The sequence below is a fragment of the Schistocerca americana genome, chromosome 7, assembly GCF_021461395.2.
Source record: "Schistocerca americana isolate TAMUIC-IGC-003095 chromosome 7, iqSchAmer2.1, whole genome shotgun sequence".
Taxonomy (NCBI): domain Eukaryota; kingdom Metazoa; phylum Arthropoda; class Insecta; order Orthoptera; family Acrididae; genus Schistocerca; species Schistocerca americana.
Genome location: NC_060125.1, coordinates 43,248,758 through 43,270,875, shown reverse-complemented (window position 1 = coordinate 43,270,875; position 22,118 = coordinate 43,248,758). Strand labels below are relative to the sequence as shown.

Genomic DNA, 22,118 nt, shown 5'->3' with positions numbered 1-22,118 from the left:
TGTGTGGCTAGCATCAGTTAGAAATAGTCCCAGATGATCTAAATACTGTGTCCGTTATGGCCTGCAGACACATCCTACATTAAACGACCACTAGAAAGTGCCCAGACACTATTGATCAGAAAGTGTATCCACAATGAAGATTCCACAGTGCACACTGCGTTGGCCGATTCCATTTGTGACTCACTGATATTATACTCATAGTATGCTACGTTTTTTCGTTTTGTGAACTGCATGATTTTCGATTAATGAATATTTAAAGTAAGTTGCCTGATTCTGCACTGAATTGATATCTTATCTGGGTATTTGTGCAGATTTTTCAGACATGTTCTTTGAAGATAACAATATCATCTGCGAAAAGTCGGAGGCTACCACTAATACTACGTCCAAGATCATTAAGATACAACATGAACAGCAAGGGACCCAGCACAATTCCATGGGGTGCAACTGAAATTGCTTATGTGACTCCGCACCCAGGGTGATACGCTGCGCCCTCTCTATCACTGCAATCCTCAGTCCAGTCCCGAATTCTGTTTGATGTCCCATATGATTGTGCTTTCGATAATAAGTATAGGTATAATCCTGAGCCAACTGGTTTTCAGAAGCCAAAAAATATTGCAGTCAGAAGTCAAGAAATATTGCAGCTACCTCCTGTCTTGACCATGGCTTTTCGGACGTCACGTGAGAAAACTCCAAGTTGAATTTCACACGACCGATTTTATTAGAGTCCATGCTGGTTGTTCACGGTAACTAATTTCATTTGAGCTCAGAATACATTCTAACATTCTGCAACAAATGGATATCAAGTGGATCACTGCTGCTACCTCACTTCTAGACTGGTGTAACCTGTGCTTTCTCCCAAACACTGTACTTGGTTTTATGATCGAGGATAATTGTATTGTTATTGAAATACAGGCTACCTCAGACGAAAATTCGATATAAAATCTGACTGGGATTCAGTTGAGCTCTGAGCTTTGTTCATTAAACGATTTCAGCTGTTTCTCAACGTCACTGACACTAATATCTCTTTCACTCATCTTTCGCAAGGGTATGATAATTGAAATTGAGCATTACTCCTGGATTTTTGTTTGTAATGGAACATTTCAAAACTCAGTTCAGCATTTCTGCTTTTGCTTTGCTAAAAACAATTTCAGTTCCTGTCTCGTTCATGAGTGTCTCGACACTAATAGCCCCTATATATGATAAACACTCACCATTTCAGCACAAACTCACAAAGTGTATAGGAGTAACACTACCTACGTTGTGTATACACTGCCGAAAAAAATTAGTTCAACTGGAAAGACGACGTCGATTTTGATCCGATGACGGCTTTTGCAACATGGGGGATATTACATGTGCTAATAAAGGTTTCAGCGTCGTCCAGCAACAGATAGCGAGTAGCATAGTTCAAAAATGGTTCTAATGGCTCTAAGCACTTTGGGACTTAACATCTGAGGTCGTCAGTCCCCTAGACTTATAACTACTTGAACCTAACTTAAGGACATCACACACATCCATTCCCGAGGCAGGATTCGCACCTGCGGCCGTAGCAGCCGCGTGGTTCCGAACTCACGCGCTTAGAACCGCTCAACCACAGCGGCCGGCTGTAGCATAGTTAGCAGAGCGCCATCTTCGTCTACCCTTTAATAGGGAATGCTCATAGCCAGAAGGTTCAATACAGTGCAGACGCGTGAAGCAAGTAGGCAACCATGCCACGGAAATTGCACTCGTTCTTTCTACGGCCAAATTAGCGAACTGAAAGGATCAAATTGTGACCTTCCAAGTGGTGGGATAGTCCTTTGAGTTGCTACACACTTTGGACATTCTGCGTCAGCGGTCATGAAAACATTGTCTACATCTACATCTACATTGATACTCCGCAAGCCACCCAAAATGTGTGGCGGAGGGCACTTTACGTGCCACTGTCATTACCTCCCTTTCCTGTTCCAGTCGCGTATGGTTCGCGGGAAGAACGACTGTCTGAAAGCCTCCGTGCGCGCTCTACCTGTAGTCGAGGTTCTGGACGTCTATTGCAACTCAGACTCCCGCCGGGATCGTCATATTGTAAGAGCAGCACTGGCAGATCGTAGAGCTATCACAGCAGAGATAAGAAGGCTTATGGGCCCAGACATTAGCAGATGGACTATGGGCACGTACACCTCCAGCCCGTCTTCCATTCACGCCACGGCATCGACGTGCACGGCTCGTTCGCGCATATGATGTACATCTGATGAGCGCTGTCTCTTGCAGTGCCGTATGGTCAGGAGTGCGGTAAACTACAACTCTCGTTCACTTTTGGGACGTTACCAGTGCTTGGTAGACGCAGTATGTTATTAGGCCCATCAATGTGATGTGTTGCTCCAACAGGATAACGCTCGCCCACACACACTGCCCCTCGAACTCAACGTGCTCTACAAGACGTGCAAAAACTTACCTAGCCGCCACAGTCGGCACTTGTGGGATATGATGAGACGAGAAGTGACCCGAGTGACTCGACAACCGACGACTCTTAAACTACGTGAGCAGCTCGAGCAGACGTAGCGTAACGCATCTCAGGACAGCATTCGCCATCTATACGATCTCTTGGGTGCCAGAGTGAGCGCCTGTATTGCCGCACCAGATACTAGCATGGTGGTTTCAACATGGCTCGATAGCTCCTCAGAACCGCGTACGACAATGATCTGTATATATCATCATTTCATGCACTGCGTACCGACTGCTGCAACAATAAATCTTGAGTAAATTGGAAACCTCTAAAAGAGCGTGCTAATTTTTTCCGGTAGTGTAAAACGAAAATTACGCACATGTTTCTCATTCAGAGAGCGCAGCTTAGTATGAGTTGTTTGTGAGAAGATCGTGGTATGTCTCGCGTAAAAGAAAGAAACATCTGGCTACATGTGTCGGAATTCCATAGCGGAAGGATTGCAGCTATTGAGACTGTGCCTTATCGTTCCACGATACTGCTGTCCGCGTAGGTCGGGATCCCAAACTGTCAGGCGAATATGAAATCGATGGGTTCAGGAAGGCCGTTCTGAGAGCCGTGTCAGAGGTCTGTAGCATCATGCAGTCAGCGTAAGGAAGAAGACACATGTTGTTCACACGGCCACGCAGGACCGTGCAGTTGCGTCGCGTACGTCTGATCAGGAAAGAGGTTTGTTTACGGCAAGACAAGTATCCACACAACGCTAGACAAGACACAGAAGCGGCACCTCGTCGATCAGACAGTCCAGCGTACAGCATCACGATGGCTGTATTCATGTATGGTGGCTCCCAGGAGAACGAACGATGGTAGATGGTATTTGTCATTGTCATACAGGCACAGCACCTGACGTGGTGATATGGAGCTATCATTGGGTACGTATAAAATCTAAATTGGATAATATTCTTTACATATCTGACGTGTTGAGTCAGGTAACTGTTCCTTATCTTCGAGGTCTCCGTGACGTTATCTTTCAACAACACAGCCTATTGCCGCATGGTGTCCGTGCTTTCCTAAACGACCTCGACACAGAAGCTGTTCGACTGTAACCCTGGCCAGCACGTTCTCCAAACCTCTCACACACTGAATACACTTGATCATGAGCTGCTGAGAGACTGGCGTAGTACCGCCCGCTAGCGACTACGATAGTCGAATCTTGCCAGAGAACAGAAGCAGAATTGAATGACACAGTCGTATCTGTCATTGAAATAGACTTGGTTCCCACTCGTGTTAAGGTCGTTCATGTTAACAGCAGCGGAAAAAAGCCCCTATCGGAACACAAAAAAGGCGAATAATGCAAAGTGCGGTACCCGCTTCCCCATTTATCTTCCTCAGCGCCTTTAAACATTTTTCCAAAGATTTTGGTGTGCAAATATAATTCACGTTCTTTTTTAAGATACAGATCACCTCTCACTCGCACAAGCTCCACTAATTGTAAACTCTCTCATACCCACTAGTCCATCGCTGTCACGCTCATACCTATCCAACTCCCACTTGCCACTCTCACTCACTCATTCAGCCCAACTCACTGTCATTATCTTGTTGTCTGCCGTCGCACAGCCACAGTCTCTTCTACTACTACTGCCACTGTTTCCTTTTTGCTCTGTCTTAGAATGTCATTATCATTGGCTCTCATCAAAATGGCTCTGAGCACTATGCGACTTAACTTTTGAGGTCATCAGTCGCCTAGAACTTAGAACTACTTAAACATAACTAACCTAAGGACATCACACACATCCATGCCCGAGGCAGGATTCGAACCTGCGACCGTAGCGGTCACGCGGTTCCAGACTGAAGCGCCTAGAACCGTACGGCCACACCGGCCGGCCACACTGGCTCTCATCCACTTCCACTTTCTCCTCCCACTGGGCATGTCCCGTGGAGCTGTTCCGTCACTGTGAGTTATGTTCCACTGCCACTGCGCCCAATCACTGCGCCCCTCTCTTTCTCTTACACTGACATTTAAAGGTGTCGAAGATGTAACGAGCCGGAATTCCACCTGTCAGTCAATGCCTTTTTAAACGGCAGCGTATTCGCCTACACTCATACGAAAAGAACTTCGTGTCTCAGTAAAATATTGATATTTTTCTTATGTGAAATTCAAACAACACGAAACTAATTTTATAGTTCAGACCGGATTTTGCGTGCACGAAAACTTTGCATGTGGTCAGTTCTGGATCATGAAGTATCCAGAACCATTCTGATGATAACGGAGACACTTTACAGAATAATTCTCCACGGTATGTCAATTTATACATTTTAGCCTCACGCCGGATTTTACGTTCATATTACACGTGTGCAAATAGGGTAACTTTGAAGCACTGCATGTCAGAAGCGGATAAAAATGAAGAAAATGTTCAAGGTTGCTCGAGACAGGGATGTTAGGAATACATTGTAAAATTTTAGCCGTGTCCTGTGAATAGCCGTCTCGGAATCCGCGGCTCAATATTGGTACTCGAAAAGCGTGTTGTTCGGGTTTTCTCAGGATCCGTCCACGAACTAAATGGTGTGTCTCTATAAGGCGCTTAAGGGGTACGGGAGACCAATTCTAATATATAATGAACTAACCTATTTGCTCTATTTGCCTAAAGAGGAGGAAGTGTACAATTCTGATAGCTAGCCCCTGTACTGAAGGACAGTGATACTAAGGCGATACTTCTGTTGGGTATACAAATGTTCCGTGGGCCAAGGGCTTTCCAAAAGACTTGACGCTCAACAGGTCCCGACGTATTAACCTCGGAAGAATCCAGTTTTTATGCGCGGTGTTTTGGAACACATTAGGTAGCGCATTCTGTCGCATGCGTACCGATAGGTGACACCATCGTTTACTAAAATTCGCTCGCTACGTATTACGAAATTACGTTCACATTTAATCGTGTACGCTGCCGTGTAAATTGTATACGCAGCATAAGCAAATCATCGTTGCTATTTCCAGCGACGTATTACACACGCTACAGCACAAACAGGAAATGATTGGCAGAGAGAGAGCAAAACGACGGTTTCTCATTTTGTATTAAATCAGGTCGGAGGCTCCTAAAGGAGATCAAATTTCTTGCTCTTCGGGAGTAGCCTAGTTTTTTGGACACGAATCTCCGCCGTTGAAAGGAGAAATATACCAATGTACTTGTAAAGACCCCGAGTCTATTTAAGGCTCGTGCGCGTAAAAGTAAAGTAGAAGCTCGTCCTCATCGCTACGGAATTTGCCGGTCGCACTCGTTTTGTAGCGCGCCATTAAGATAGAGCAGCACAGCACGGGTGCGGAGTTCGGCCGCGGCGCCAGACGACCTCGCGACCCCGGCGAGCTCGCCAGCGCTTTTGAGTTTTAGGAATGCGGTAATTACGGGGCGCGCCTCTGCCGGTAATGCACGGCCGGCGGCCGGCTGGAGGGGCGCCGCCGGCCCTGAGTGGCCGCGCAGGCCGCGGTGGGGGGCCGGGCTGCGGCGCCCGCCGGCGGCGGCGCGGCGGCGGCGCGCAGTCGGCGGCCAGCCCAGCAGCGCCAGCGCCGCTCCAGCTCCAGCTCCTGCACCATGCTCCTCGTCGTGGGCCTCGCGTGCCTCGCAGCCGCCGCCGCAGAGCCCGCGGACGCGGCCGGCGGCCACAACGCGCTGCAGCCCGGCACCGGGTGAGTAAGGCCACGCCAGCGTCTTCTAGCTGTTCCAGCACACGGCGGTCGCCATATAACCCTCTACGACGGTAAAGAGGAGCTTACCGATAACGAAGGGGTCACGGGTCATTAAATGGAGAAATGACTCAGGAGTACTCGAACAGCATTTGACTCAATACCACACCTACATTTAGTATCGAAAGTACGATCAAATAGTGTAATAAGCGAAATCTCTGATGGGGCTGAGGATTTATTGGTACCAAAAACCCAAAGGTTATCTCTGATGGAGAGCCATCCACAAATCTAGGTGTAATTCTAGGCATACCCCGAGGAAGTGTGTTGGGGCCTCGATTCTCACGTCGTGTCTTATCAATCTGGCAGTAAATATTAATAGAAACCACAGGATTTTCTAGGTGATCCATTTAGCTTTGGTGAATTACTGCTGAAAAAATTGGATAGATGTTAGTAAGGCCTCGACAATATTACAGTGTCTCGCAAATATTCGCAACTTGCTACTAAAGCTCAGAAATGTAAAACTGTGCACTTTGCAAAATGGAAAAAAAAAAAATCTTTGTATCGTATGACTACAGTGCACCACAGTTGGAACGGTCAATTCAGAAAAATGCCTGGGTGAAACAACTTGTATGGATATGAAATCCAACGACCACAATGGCTCTATCGCAGGTTAAGCAGTCGGCAGACGTCATCTCATTAGTAGGGTATTAGGAGAACACAATCGATCTATACAATCTTCTAAGTCACTCCTCGGTTCTGGAATTTTGCTTGAAGTGAGTGGGAGACGTACCATATAGGAATAACAAGAGAAATTAACGGTAAAGAAAGAAGAGCTGCACGAATGGTCTCAGGTCTGCCTAGTCCACGGACAGCGTGCTGGGCACCTTAGATAGGCTGTGCTGGCAGACGCTTGAAGACAGATTCACTCTGTCTCGTGAAAGCCTACTCACAAAATGTCGAGAACCTGTTTCAAGTGGGGAATAAAGCAATGTATTTCAATCACCCCCCTCACCGTGTATCGCTTGCGAAGGGCTGTTGAAGATAAGATTAATTACAGCAAGTACTGGGGCTATTAAACAATCATTCTGCTCTCGTTCAATACTCGTTTGAAACGGGATGGAGCCGTAATAAATGGTACAACGGAAAGTATCTTCCGCCTTCCATTTCATTTGGGTTCAGAGACTATAGTTGTAGACCTATTCGTAGAAATTAGATACTATCCTAATTATCTACCTCATCAAAATAATCCAGGTATTTTCCCTCTTTCTTGTTATTGCCATCCATCTAAAAACACTTTAAATAGAAATAAGTAGTCTACTGGTTAACATCAAACTTGAAATAAATTCAAAACGCGAAAAGTCCCAAAGATTCAATAACAGTATTACCTATAGCAAATCAAAGACTTAGCACTTTAGTAACTAATGTTTAGTTTCATTAAGAATTAAAGAGCGTATGTGCTGCACTTATGTTCTTGTAAAATGGTACTCCTTTATGATCGCAGCAACCAGGTAATTATTTTAAACCCTTAGTTTCGATCGTTTCTAAGTATGGAACAGCGCATTCTAAAGATGTGTCTGTACAAAATCTGGAGGCAGCAGTAATTTCTTCCGAGGCAGACATAAACACTGTGCGCGCTTTCGGCGCTCCACAAGGATGTTTCTAATTTATTTTCACATTTTTGTAGAAGATCGATGATGTAGCCCTGTATCTCTTCTTATCGAACCATAAGAGGTATGTGTCTTGTTTCCCACATGAGAAGAAACTATATTAGAAGTCGAAAGTGATGGTATTCTGTCCGACCTACGAAATCACATTGTAGAGTTTTATACGCATCCGTACATCTTCCCATTCATAGAAGAGAACAAATTTCATACAAGGTACTTGTCGCTGCTTCTGGGATACTCAGTGATCACTTACATCCTGTGGTAGCACGTTGTAGATCCCGTCCAATTTTCTGACTTGAGGAGTCTACCCACTGTTCTACCAGATATGGCGATAGTGATAGGAGTCCATTAGGATAAAAGCTACAGCGTTTTTGGCTTTTGGTCCTGATTTTTCGATCACATAGGAATTACTTTTTACGTAATGAAGGATTAATTTTTATTTAATGAACGATTTCAGTCCGCACTCTGTTGCTGTTTCCGGTATACCCATAACAAAGCCAACGGCACACAAATTTGTAGAGAATTGCACGGTGCGTTTATCTGAGATTGTCGTCTAAAATTCGTGAGAAATACTTCGTGTAATTTGGCAGACTTATCAATTGCAGTTGAATCACCACCGAGAGAAACCTGTAGATTCTGATTCTTAATAGAATCACTGATCCCGATGAGTGCGTTCAGAAAAAAATCTTTGGCCTTACGCGTAACAAGCTTATCTAATTTGTTGGTCTTCATATTCTGAAGATTCTGCACGTCGTAATGCAAAATTACTTGGCAACTTGCTTTCAGTCGTAGGCTAAGACACGTTACGTTCAGCCTCATTAAGTTCCCCTCGCATTAACTTTTACTGATTGTTTACTTTACCGATTTTAGAGTACAAGAGCAGAACAGAATTAACGTATGGAGGAGACTACCTCGGCAAAAGAGCTGTTGTAAAGCTAGATTTGATTTGTAGGAATAGGACACTGTCACAAGATCAGTTCCTCTCATGAAGCTTTATGATGCACTGATAGCATGACAAAAAATTAAAATGTACACTTGTCACTTCTTTCATAGCATCCGATCAACAGTAGACAAATAGCTGTGAACAAACTTCACACGCACCTTGTACTTGAAATTCAATCGCCAATGTATTACTTCGCAGAAAAAATATTGATATCGACCAAACAAATACACCATTCTTGTAACAGCATGGAAAATATGACATAACGAGCTCCTGTTTAGGAAAACAGTTTAAGGAATTTGTTGATCTGTCTGAGGGGAATTAGCATTTAGAAGTAGTGGTGCAAAATCAGTAGAAATAATCGCATGCTGGCCTTTGCCCTGGCGACTAAAGGAGCTCGCTAATGTCAAGAGATCACGAAGTTTCCTATAATGCTTATTCGTAACGACATCGAAAATATATCTGCATTCATTCTTTTTTAACTTTTCTTTACAGTTTCTTCTCTATACTCCGAAGTTTAAGACTGAACTGAAGTTTAAGACTGAGTGGAATGGACTGTTTCCTCGCCTCTGTTTATAGGTGAGGACGGACAGAATGAGAGGTGTGTACTGTAGCCTCATCAGAACAATTCGTACTTCAGAATACCTCGAGTGTGTCACTGCCCCGAAGCACTAAACAGCATTTCTCAGTGTCAGTCCTAGTCGCATCTTTCGCATTAAATTAATAAAATCCTGAACTTCACTCTTCTGTTGCGTTTCTCTTTCGTCGCCTCTTGTTTCAACAACAAAGAAGAAATGATCAAGCATCTTTGTTTGGGCTCGGTACAAGTTTTATTGGATAACGAAACAAACTACGAACACAAAACTCTGCTACAAAAAACTTATCTTGATGCTAAAGGGAGAAACGAATGATTTACACTTTCAAAAGCCTGGTTTTTATTAATTAAAAGGAAAAATTAAATGAATACGGTGGGAAATACCCATCATTATATAAATCATTTCGAGAATCCCTCCCATTATTTAGACACTTGTAATTCGATAGTTTGCATAGAAATGGAAATTTAGATAAACGAGTACTTGGAGAATCCCTGTTAGCTTATGAGGCGAATGCTGTTAAACGCTCGGCAGCGATGGTCGTTTTGGATGGATGCCTCGAGGCGTTACCAGTCTCGCCAAAAACTTGTCGGACTACTTCGCAACGGATGTATTACTAAATTAATAAATCCTGAGAACAGAAAAGACAATCTTTCAAAGATCATCGTATTGTATGGAAGAATACACCTCAGAGCCCACTCATTTGGCCATATTCCAATCGCAAGATTGAACTGAAGGATGTTTCGTTTTTATCTTTTAAATTCTGTTTCGCTGATGCTGAGACCAGGTAGAATGCAATTAATGGAAATGATCCAACACTATAAAATCTGCTGATTACTGTGAGATTGCTGCGAATATACAGACATCAAAAAAAGTTGCATATCCTCGGTTCCGAGAGTTCAATATAGATAAATATGAACATTATTTCCGCCCTTTTTATTGCTCATGGAAACCACACATTCCACGTTGTACCACCAAACAGAGAGATCTTCAGAGGTGGTGGTTCAGATTGCTATTCACACCGGTACCTCTAATACCCAGTAGCACGTCCTCTTGCATTGATGCATGCCTGTATTCATCACGGCATACTATCCATGAGATCATCAAGGCACTGTTGGTCCAGATTGTCCCACTGCCTCAGAGTGTTTGGTGGGTCACGTCGGCCATAAACAGCCATTTTCAATCTATCCCAGGCATGTTCGATACGGTTCATTTCTAGAGAACATGCTGGCCACCCTAGTTGAGTGATGTCGTTATCCTGAAGGAAATCATCCACAAGATGTGCACTATGGGGGCACGAATTGTCGTCCATGAAGACGAATGCATCGCCAATGAGCTGCCGATACGTTGCACTACCGGATGGAGGATGGCGTTCACATATCGTAAAGCAGTCACGGCGTCTTCCATGACCACCAGCAGCACACGTCGGCCCCACATAATGCCACCCCAAAACAGCAGGGAACCTCCACCTTGCTGCACTCACTGGACAGTGTATCTAAGGCACTCAGCCTGACCGGGTTGCCTCCAATCACGTTTGCGACGATTGTCTGGTTGAAGGCATATGCGACATGAAGAGTACGTGATGCCAATCCTGAGCGGTCGTTTCGGGATGTTGTTGAACCCATCTGTACCGCGTTGCATGGTGTCGTGGTTGCAAAGATGGACCTCGCCATGGACGCATGTCATCGACAGTTCCTGTCTCTCTGAATCACCTCCATGTCCGAACAACAAGGCTTTGGTTCACTCCGAGACGCCTGGGCAGTACCCTTGTTGAGAGCCGTTCCTGGCACAAAGTAACAATGCGGACGCGATCGAACCGCGGTATTGACCGTCTAGGCGTGGTTGAACTACAGACAACACGAGCCGTGTACCTCCTTCCTGGCGGAATGACTGGAACTGATCGGCTGTCAGACCGTCTAATAGGCGCTGCTCATGCATGGTTGTTTACGTCTTTGGGCGGGTTTAGTGACATCTCTGAACAGTCAAAGGGACTGTGTCTGTGATACAATATCCACAGTCAACGTCTATCTTCAGGAGTTCTGAGAACTGGGGCGATGCAAAAGTTTTTTTGATGTGTGTATTAACTGAAGTGCAGAAACTGATTTCTTGCATTATTAAATCCAACATTTTTCTTTACCTTCACGTCGTGATTTTTGTCAAATGTGGAACGTACTTCTAACATATTACGTAGTAGCCTACAGACCAGGAGGACAACACTCTAGTAAATCGGAATATTACAGTCGTCTAGTGGAGCAAGCAGGCGAAAGCATAATAATATTTCTACAGAGGAAGTAACAATAAAAACCGAAAACGTCCTCATAACAAAACAATTTTCGGCCAGAGTGCATTTTAAAACATCGGTCTAGTAACTCTATGCACAGATCGGTATTAGACTGTAAAACCAAAGAACTTTTGAAAACTGAGAATCCTCATGAGACTAGATGGTGATTTATAATTAGACACTAGATGAGAATAATAATAATAATAATAATAATAAAAGTGTTATATGTATTCACAAGCAAAATTGGACAGTAAACACTAAGAATGTAGATGAAAAGCATTATGGTCACGTGTTTAGGTGAACACCCGCCTCCAAGGCCGATGTCGCTAACGTACGCTTATGTCGCGGTGTTCGACCCGGAGGTAAGCCAGTTCGAATACTGGTGGCGGACTAAATTCTCAAAGCCAGTATTTGGCAGGCAAGGGGAAGAGAGGTGGTGGCGTTGAGTTCCCGCTCACCAGTCTCTGCGCCCATGTCCTGCACGAAATTCAAACAACTCCACAGTGTCGCACGGAGTGAGGACACGTGACACTGTTGATGGTAATCCGTCCGTGGGATGGAGACGTCGAGTTCGGCGACCCCTTGGTGCTTTTCGAGAGGAATAGTTTATACGCAGGAACTGGGTTTCACTCCATCCCTTCTCACGTCGTCGTCGTCATCATCATCATCATCATCATCATCCAACACGGCCATGATACTAAACTACGCACAGCTCTCACACTTCGCGAAGAAAAGATGCCAGCGTGTGCGAAGGATAGGAAAAATGTTTCCAATAAGACTGTTGAACCTGTATTTAAAGGAATAGTTGTGGAATTTTTAAGCATCTTAGACTAAGAAAGACAAGTGTATGAAAAGACCACCGCAAAAAACTAACTTTATTTCCAGAGAAGGCATATATTTGAGGAACACTACGAATACTTAGTCAAGTCTATGTTCTATAAGCGTGTGTGTAGCTCTACTGCTGTGGAATGACAACAGGGAACCGTGCTTCTGCAAGAAACACTTTTATAGGTTTCAAAAATACGCGCCTCGACAACTGAGACTGTTATCCCGCTACTGAGCAGCCTCCTAACTCCTCAACCGTAAGACTTCCGCAGTAGTAGGTTGCGATCAACCGACAGTACTCTCGAAGTCCTCGTCTCAAGTAAATCGGCCATTTTCGGCATCTTTTACACCACAGTAAAAACCTGCCAGTCAATCGACATAAGCTCGGCCCAGAACAGTGGTCGGATTAGGATTTACCGCAGGAACTTGTCGGTAGTAATATCTGCGTACAAAGCCCAGGTCGTTTTTGTTCCAGAAACACAACGACCCTCTCTGTTCGAAGCAATGAACGATCCCAAAACAATGTTCCAGGTTAATGATGTATCGATGTTTAACGAATAGAATGAATAGAGGTGGCTTCAGTCTCAGAACTGGAGACAGCACATTTTTCTATTGACGATATGAAAAGGCGAACGCGATGAAGGTGAGCGGCCGGGGAGAGATTCCCCGGATCCGCCAGACTGCGGCGCAGAGCAGAGCGGAGCGGAGCACCGGACAAAGAGCCGGCTGGCGGAGGCGCGTGGGCGCCGGCGCACCTGCCGGCCGCGGCGACGGCGACGGCGACGGCGACGGGCCGGCCCCCTCGCACCGCGCGCGCCCCCCTTGCCGTTGCCACAGGCCGGACACCGGCCCAGGGAGGCGAGAGGCACGGGGCGCCTCCCTCCTAATACCGTGTCGGACCTCCTTTGGCCCGGCGTAGTTCAACAACTCGACGTCGCACGGACTCCAGCAGTCGTTGCAAGTCCCCTGCAGAAATTCTGCCTCCGTAGTCGTCCGTAATTACGAAAATGCTACCTGTATGGGATTTTGTGCACGAACTGACCTCTCGATTATGTCCCATAAATGTTCGACAGGATTCGCATCGGGTGACCTGGGTGGCCGAAACATTCGCTCGAACTGTCTAAAATGTTCTTCGAACCAATCGCGATTAATTGTGGCTAGGTGATATGACGCACTGCCATCCGTAACAATCCCATCGTTGTTTAGGAACGTGAAGTCCACGAACGGCTGTTAATGATCTCCGAGTAACCGAACAAACCATTTCCAGCCAATGGACTGTTCAGTTCGATCACAGGATGCAGTCCATTCGATGCAAACACAGCCCACACCATTATTGAACCACCATCAGCTTGCAAACTGCCTCGTTAACAACCTGGATACAGGGTTTCGTACGGTCTGCACCCCACCCGAACCCTACCGTAAGCTCTTACCAACCTAAATCGTGACTTATCTGTCCAGTCACACAAGTCCAGGATAGGCGCTGCAAGCGATGTCGTGGCTGCCGTAGGCCATTAACGCCAAATTTCACCACACTGACCTAACGGATACGTCCCACGTTGGTTTCTGAGATATTTCACGCAGTGTTCAAAAATGGCTCTGAGCACTATGGGACATAACTTCTGAGGTCATCAGTGGCCTAGAACTTAGAACTACTTAAACCTAACTAACCTAAGGACATCACACACATCCGTGCCCGAGGCAGGATTCGAACCTGCGACCGCAGCGGTCGCGCGGTTCCAGGCTGTAGCGCCTAGAGCCGCTCCACGTGGTGTTGTTTTTATGTTACCATTGACGACTATACGCAAACGCCACTGCTGTCGATAGTTAAGTGAAGGCCGCCGGCCACTGTCATGTCCGTGATACGAGGTAGTGCATGAAATTTGGTATTCTCGGCACATTCTTGACACTGTGGATATCGGAATACTGAATTCCCAAACGATTTCCGAACTGTAATGTCGAATGCGTCTAGCTCCAATCACCATTTATCGTTAAAAGTGTGTTAGTTATCGTCGTGCGGCCACAATGGTGTCGGGAGCCTTGTGACATGGACCGCCTGAGTACAAGAGACAGCTCCACCAGCGGACTGCACTCTTATACCTTGTGCACGCGATAATACCGCCATCTGTAATGTGCATATCGCTATCCCGTGACTTGTGTCTCTTCAAACACTTTCTCACTCTCCGCGGTGGCAAGCCTGCGTAAAATCTTCTCAATTTCCAAGCTCCTGAAGCCGACGGTGGAAACTCCTGTCAAGGGATCGAAACATTATTCGAAATAACGGGTCTTCCACTTAAAACAAGAATATTTTATTAACTTAATCAAGTCGTTCCACAGTAAGATGAAAGACAACGAGCAACCATTTTCGAAAAGCACTGAATTGGAACCACACCAAAGTTTATTAACAGAAGTATAGTCAGTCACATGTCTTTTCAAACGAAATTTCTGGCTGGATTCAAAATTGCAGATCATTGACAGTAAACTGGGAAAATGCAGTCTGTCTACAAAAGCGACAGATTACAAAACACTTGTACGCCCCTTCCCAGAATATTGCTCAAGTCTGTGAGTCGCATCAAGGGCTGTAAAAACTGAATTACATGTCTCTCGAAGATATATCTTAATTATTCATCGAAAGGCTACTCACAAAGCTTCAAGAACTTGTGTTACGTGATTAGTCTAGGAACATACTTCAGCTTCCTACTTACCGCTCCCCTATGGGCGCGAAGGCAAATTAGACTAATTACACTACGTACCTGTATTTGCTAAGTATCCTTTCTCATGAACTTCACATTGGTTTTCAGAATATGTAAGCGAAACATCAAACATGAGTCTGTCATGTCATTGCCATACCATTTTATTATTAGTCCGAAGAGTCTCAGAATACAAGTGCAGTTCGTAGCCAATAGCGTCCCCAGATTACACCACCACAAATCTAATAACAGGCCGTACATGGGGATTACATCTTTCTCCAAACTTCAATGCGTACAAAATCCTTATCCGACCAATCTTTACTTTATTCAATGTAGCCTGAAATTCCACAGCCACAAAATGTTATCACTCCTTATAAGTTCTAGAACGTCGTACACTTTACCTCGCCTTCGTATCCTACATGTTTCCATCAATTGATAAAATTCCTCCCTTTCCGCACATTCCTCAAACAACTTCGCAGATCCGATAGGCTACATTCCGGAAAGTTGAAGATCATAACCCAGTCGTCTCTCCAATCCCAGCAATTTCTGGGCTGCTGCCGCGCATGTACCAATACGTCTCGCCCTGTCTCCACCTCCACATCCTTTATATCCCATCCCAGGCAACTCCAACAGACTCCCTCTCCCTGAGCCAAAGTTGTATCCTGATATCTTACATCCTACAACTTACAGGTCCATTCTGCATATTCATTACGTAGATCAATCTATCTCCCAACCTACTTATCTACTGTTGCCCCTTCCTGTTCCAGCTGCCATTTGTACATTTGTACATCCAACCTGCCACCCAATTTTGACCCCCTCCCCCCGTCCCTGGAACTGTGACCTTTTTATGTTAACTCTCCTCTCATCCCTCCTTCCGTCCTCCTTTCTTATCCACGCAGCATTTACTACAAGTTGATCTAGAGAAACCTACTGCTTGCATCATCGTTATCGTCTTAGCACCAACCCCACCATCTCATCTGCGTTTTATAATGAATCATTAAAAGGAAGCCAGTTTCATCCTATTTTGGTGCCACTGTTTTAATCTCTTAATTTCAACAGAACTGTATGTATGTACCTTGGAATGATTTGGCTGAACAGCAGCGATATGGCTCTGTCAGACTTTCCTCTACCTCGCTCATTTCTGCCGAGTGAAATAACCGATAATGAACGAGGTAGGGGGAGGGGATGAATATTCTATGTCGCATTCGTTCTGCGGCCAACAATAAACTGTGCACTGGTAACAGAGTTTGTGAACGTGGTTCGATGAACCGTCTGCCGGACACTCGAATGTGTAGCTGTAGATGTAGATGTAAATTCCCACCTCAGGATTAAGTGAGGCGATGAACGTGAGTTTCTCATAATGCATACGGGGCGATCAAAAGGTTTCCGTTTGAAGGCGTTGCTGCAGCGTTTATGCGACCTACTGCGACTCCGATGTGGGTATATAAGCACCAACATATAGGCAAGGGATTAGTGCGGCATTCATTTCATTTCGACGAGCGGGCGGTAATTGCGGAAACGTGAATTATGGCGACGTTATTAGCAAACGCCTCCCTGCGTGATCAACATGCTGTTATTCATTCCTTGGCTGCTGAATGACAAACAACAATCACCGGTAGACATGCGTCGGAGAATGAGGAACATGTACGAGGCAGCATGCGTGTCGAAAACCAGCGCTGTGGAGTGGCGACGAGGTACGCTGTAAATTGACGATAACGCTCGTCCCCATATCGCAAGAAGTGACGCCGACTCGGGTGGGGGACGCACCCGCCCTGCACTCCTGCTCCCTCCCGTGCGATCATCACGCCTTCGGTGCCTCGAAGGGTCGAAGGTTCCTGCCGAACGAGGACACACAGCACGCAGTTGCGGACTTGTTGGCGCAGCGCGACACGGTGTTACGCCAAACGGGTATCTTCAACCTGGTGCGTAGGTGGAATGATTGTCTCAATGCTCACGGTGATTTTGGCTGATTGGCATACCGATTCTGGACTGCACGACCTTTGAATAGAAAGCTGTCGATCGCTCCTAATAATGTTATCACTTCTTCTGTTAGAACGCTGTCCTTGGTAGTATAGCTGTGCGACATAACATCTTTCAACTATCATACCAGATATATTTGGTACAACGGCCTTCTTCCCGGTCCGTTTTTACAAGCAATGTCTGGCTGTTTTAAATGAATCTTTTTTTTTTTTCTTAGATGCATATCTGAGAGAGCAGACTGTTGATGATCCACAGCAGCAGATTACAATATAAAGATGTAAAGAGAGTGACGTACGCTGGTTTGGCGCGGTCTTGGGACCTTCCACAGACAGCCCAAGTTGTTAAGGCAACCGCTAGCGATAAGCGGGAAATCTGGGTTCGAGTCCCGGTCCGCTACAAATTTTTATATGTCACTATTGGGTAGTAGATATACATCTAATACAGATGATGTCAGGGAATTCGCAGGCAGCTAATAAGTTTCCAACTTTTTTTTTTTCATTTTCAACTGACTAAGGCAGAAAAATAAAGGAGAACAACGGTGTAGTTGAATTTGCACGATGTTGCAACCATATCTATCATAATGAACTTGAATATATGATAAAAGGAATTACAGATATAGATAATTCGTTTTCTCATTACAAGTGGACCTGGATCCAAATGCGGACCAAACTTTAAGAGCCTTTCTCTACTGAATGCATACTAAATTTTTACTTGCAATCTCCAGTATTACAAGTACCCTGGTATACATAATTCCACCGTCAAGATAAAATGGAGCAAATGACACGATCTATTACTCTGAAAGAGTTACAACGAAAACACTGCACCGCTGTTACACCTTCTGGCTGCTACGCTATAAGCTGAGGCACACGCGGTGGTGTGCGAGGCTTCTTGTTCCCAGTTGACAGGAACCAGACACTCACGAGCTGCCGCCGGGGAAGCACACGCGCCGCGCCGCGCCATCTATTACCGGTACTCGCTCGCCAACACAGGGGCGGGCGTCACGCCGATCGCGAATACAAATGCCACCCCGCTTTCTAAACGTTCGTTACCTGAAAGCAATCCCCACCAACATTCTTAGGTAATGCTGACCTTAACAGCTAGCTTCTTCGCGAATGTAAAACCCTAATAAAAATGTTTAAAGTTTATCGCCGCTAAAAATTCGAATCTATTCCTGCAGATAAAAGTCTGACATGGAACTTTGTCACCGATAGCATTCACGTATGCACAATGAAGCTCTGCATCGTGTACTTTCTGTCACTGGAGGTACATTCACAGCCTACAATGCTTCCGTTCCATCGTGTCAGAAAAGAAACGTATATACTCGCAACGTGGATACTCCTGGTGATATCTGCTGAAATACATTGACGAAAAAATCGCAACACTAAAAAGTAATTCATCTGGAGTAACGAAATTTCGGCAATACGTCTGTCTGGGTAACATATTTAAGTGATTAACATTGCAAGATCACTGTTTAATGTAAGCGCGAGGTACAAAATTGCACATGTGAAACGCTGGTACATTAACAACCGGTGTAATCGCCGGAATACTGAATACAAGCTTGCAAACCTCCATACATTGTGTTGTACATGTGCCGTCTGTCAGTTTGTGTAACGGAGATCCACGCCTGTTGCATTTGTGCTAAATCTACAGTAGACATCACAAGATCCTGAGGAAGACCCGGCAGAGGAATCTAAACGTCGATTGTTTGAAGAAATATAACGCAGCCCAACAACCCAGGAGATTTTAATTTCAGTCTTGCATTACTTTTTGAACGCCTCTCGTAAAAGGACGAAAAACACATCGCGAATGATTGGGGCCGAGTACGAAGAATGCTCCAAAACACCATAGTGTCAGCCCAACTTGAACAACGCCCTCCACACATAAAGGTTTAAACGACTCTATGGGCCGTCGGTGCACCCGACGCCGTGCATCATTCGAAAGGTGAGAAAATCGAGACACAGCTACTGTCAGTTTCTGTGTCTTATGGCTTCCTGAAGATGTTTACCTTCATGCTCTCCTACGAGAAATGACCTTTTGCGAGGTAACCGACTCCAAATGTCCGTTGTATTGAGGTCCCGTCGCAGTGTTTGCGCGGAAACTGGTTGAGATGGACATGTAGACAGCAACAACTTCTATCGGCTTTGAAACCGGTTCCCCTGATAAGACGCGGTTCTCGCCTCCGGTCCCTATCGGTTACAACATCTACATCATACTCAGCAAGCTATCTAATAGTGTGTGGGCAAGGGTTCTTTCTGTACCACTATCTGATCCCTCCAACCCTGTTCCATTCGCGAATAGTGCGTGGGAAGACTAATTGTCGCTAGATCTCTGTATTGGCTCTAATGCCTCGAATTTCCTTTCATGGTCAATACGCGAAATGTATGTGGAGGGAAGTAATGTGTTGTCCGACTCCTCCTGAAAAGTGCTGTCCCGAAATTTCAATAGTAACTCTCTCCGTGATGCACAACGCCTCTCTTGTAACGTCTGCCAGTGGAGTTCTTTTAGCATCTCCGTAACGCTCTCTCACCAGCCTAACGATCCCGTCACGAAACGCGCCGCTCTTCGTTGTATCTTCTCTATCTCCTCTATCAGTCCTACCAAATAGGGATCCAAGATAGATGAACAATACTCAAGAATCGGGCAAACAAGCGCCTTATAAGCCACTTCTTTCGTGGATTAGCTTCATTTCCTTAAGATTCCTCCGATGAATCTGAGGCTGGTGTCAGCTTTTCCCACTACCTGTTTTATATGGTCATTCCACTTAACGTCGTTCTGGATAGCTACGCCTACATATTTTGTCTCCAGCTGTTTGTCATCAGTAGTTTAGCTATGCAGTAGTGGATTTCTTTTCCTATGTGTGCGTAATATGTTACATTTATTTACGTTCAGGGTCAACTGCCAGAGTCTGCACCATTCATCAACTCTTTGAAGGTCGTTCTGCAAATTCTTACTATCTTCTGGCGTTGCTGCTTTGGTATAGACAACTGCATCATCTGTGAAAAGCCTTGAACAGCATCCGATGTTTTCTACTAGATGTTTTATATATGTTGTAAAAAGAAACGGTCCTATCACACTTCCTTGTGGTACTCCGGTTATTAACTTTACATCTGCCGATTTAGTTCCGTTAAAAGCGACGTGTTGAGTTCTATCTGCAAGTAAGTCTTCAATCCAATCGCAGCTCTGTTCCGATACTCCGTAAGCTGGTATTTTTTTCATTAAACGGTAATGCTGGGAAGTGTCAAATGCCTCACTGAAATCAAGGAACACGGGATCAGCCTGAGCGCCGTAGTCCACTGCGCTGTGGATCTCACGGAAGAACAGAGCGAGCTGAGTTTCGCAGGATCTCTGTTTGCAAAATCCAAGTTGATTTTTATAATGTTCATTTTCCAAAACCGTTATAATTCTTGAGCATAAAATGTGTTCCGTAATTCTACAACAAATTGACGTCAACGACATAGGACTATAATTGTGTGGATCTGTCTTAAGGTCTTTCTTAAAAACGGGAATAACCTGCGCTTTTTCCCAGTCGTTAGGTACCTTTCGTTGCTCAATCGATCTACGATAAACTACTGCTAAAAAAGGAGCAAGTTCTTCCGCATAATCTGTAAACAATCTTACAGGTATCTCATCTGGTCCTGAAGCCTTTCCGCTACTAAGCGGTTGTAGCTGTTTTTCAATTCCGCGATCGGTCATCTGACATTTCGATGTTCGCACGACGATTGAAAGGAGGGGCAGTGTTACGATCTTCCGCGGTGAAACAACTGAGGAAGACCGAATTCAGTATTTCGGCCTTCTCTCTGTTATTTTCCGCTTCGGTGTCGGTATGGTCGCTGAGACAATGAACAGATGAATTTGACCCACTTACTGATTTTACATACGACCAAGATCACTTAGGGTTTTTACTCAGCTCGTTGACAACGTCTTACTTTCGAAATCATTGCACGATTCTCTCATTGCTCTCCTTACGCTCATTTTCGCTTGGTTCATCTTTTGTTTGTCAGCTAGGTTTTTTTTACTTCTCTTGAATCTGAGATGAAGTTCTCTTTACGTAGCGCTTTTCTAACACAGCTATTCAACCATTCTGGACCTTTCCCATCCCTTAAAACCTTACTCGGAACACACTTGTATAGGGCATATTGAATGATGCCTTTGGATTTTTTTTCCATTCATTCTCCACATCTTCGTCCTTATCACCGAATATTTGATGCTTACTGCTGAGATAGCCGGCCGGTGTGGCCGTGCGGTTCTAAGCGCGTCACTTTGGAACCGCGTGACCGCTACGGTCGCAGGTTCGAATCCTGCCTTGGGCGTGGATGTGTGTGATGTCTTTAAGACAGTTAGGTTTAAGTAGTTCTAAATTCTAGGGACTGATGACCTCAGGAGTTAAGTCCCATAGTGCTCAGAGCCATTTGAACCATTTTGTACCACACATTCCAATCTGAACTAAGGATTTCATTCTCAGTCACGTCTGGTTTCAACCAGTTTTCTATTCCCAATACTATCTGTGCATTGTAACCTTCAGTAAGCGATACTAATTCTCGGACCTTTCCTCGGATGTTCCTGCAGCTTACTAAAATCATATTAATCTTTTCTGTCTCTGATCTGCGAGGACCAAGATTCTCTGAGATCGCTGTGGCTGATTTAACAGTCAAATCGTCTTTGCTCCCAAGGGAGGTGTTCTCTAACCTAAAAAAGCCGCATGTGCACGTCACACGTACTCCGCTACCCCAGTAGCCGCTTCCTCTCGTCTAGTGCACGCCTGACGTATTAAGGGGAGCCCTACGGTTCTGCACCCGATAGCGGAGGTCGAGAAATTCGCATCCTATACCGTCTGAGAGCCGTCTGAGCCTCTGGTTTAGACCTTCCACTCTGCTCCAAACCAGAGGACCGCTGTCAACCCTGGGTGCGATGCTACAAATAGATAGCTTAGCCTTCACCGGGCGTGCGTTGCTACTTTCCTTCAACAAATTAGCCAGCCGCCGGAAGGAGCCTAGCATGGCCTCAGAGCCCAACGGCAGGCGTCACTCGTGCCGACATGTGCCACTCACTACAT

General features: G+C 45.3%; 1 protein-coding gene across 1 annotated transcript in view; it reads left to right on the top strand.

Moving 5' to 3' along the window:
- The first annotated feature begins 6,003 nt into the window (after positions 1-6,003).
- LOC124622681 (fibrillin-2-like) overlaps positions 6,004-22,118 on the top strand; it is a 631,069-nt gene continuing 614,954 nt past the window's right edge. The window contains 1 exon segment of the mRNA XM_047148470.1: positions 6,004-6,098. Coding sequence (XP_047004426.1) covers positions 6,004-6,098 — 95 coding nt within the window.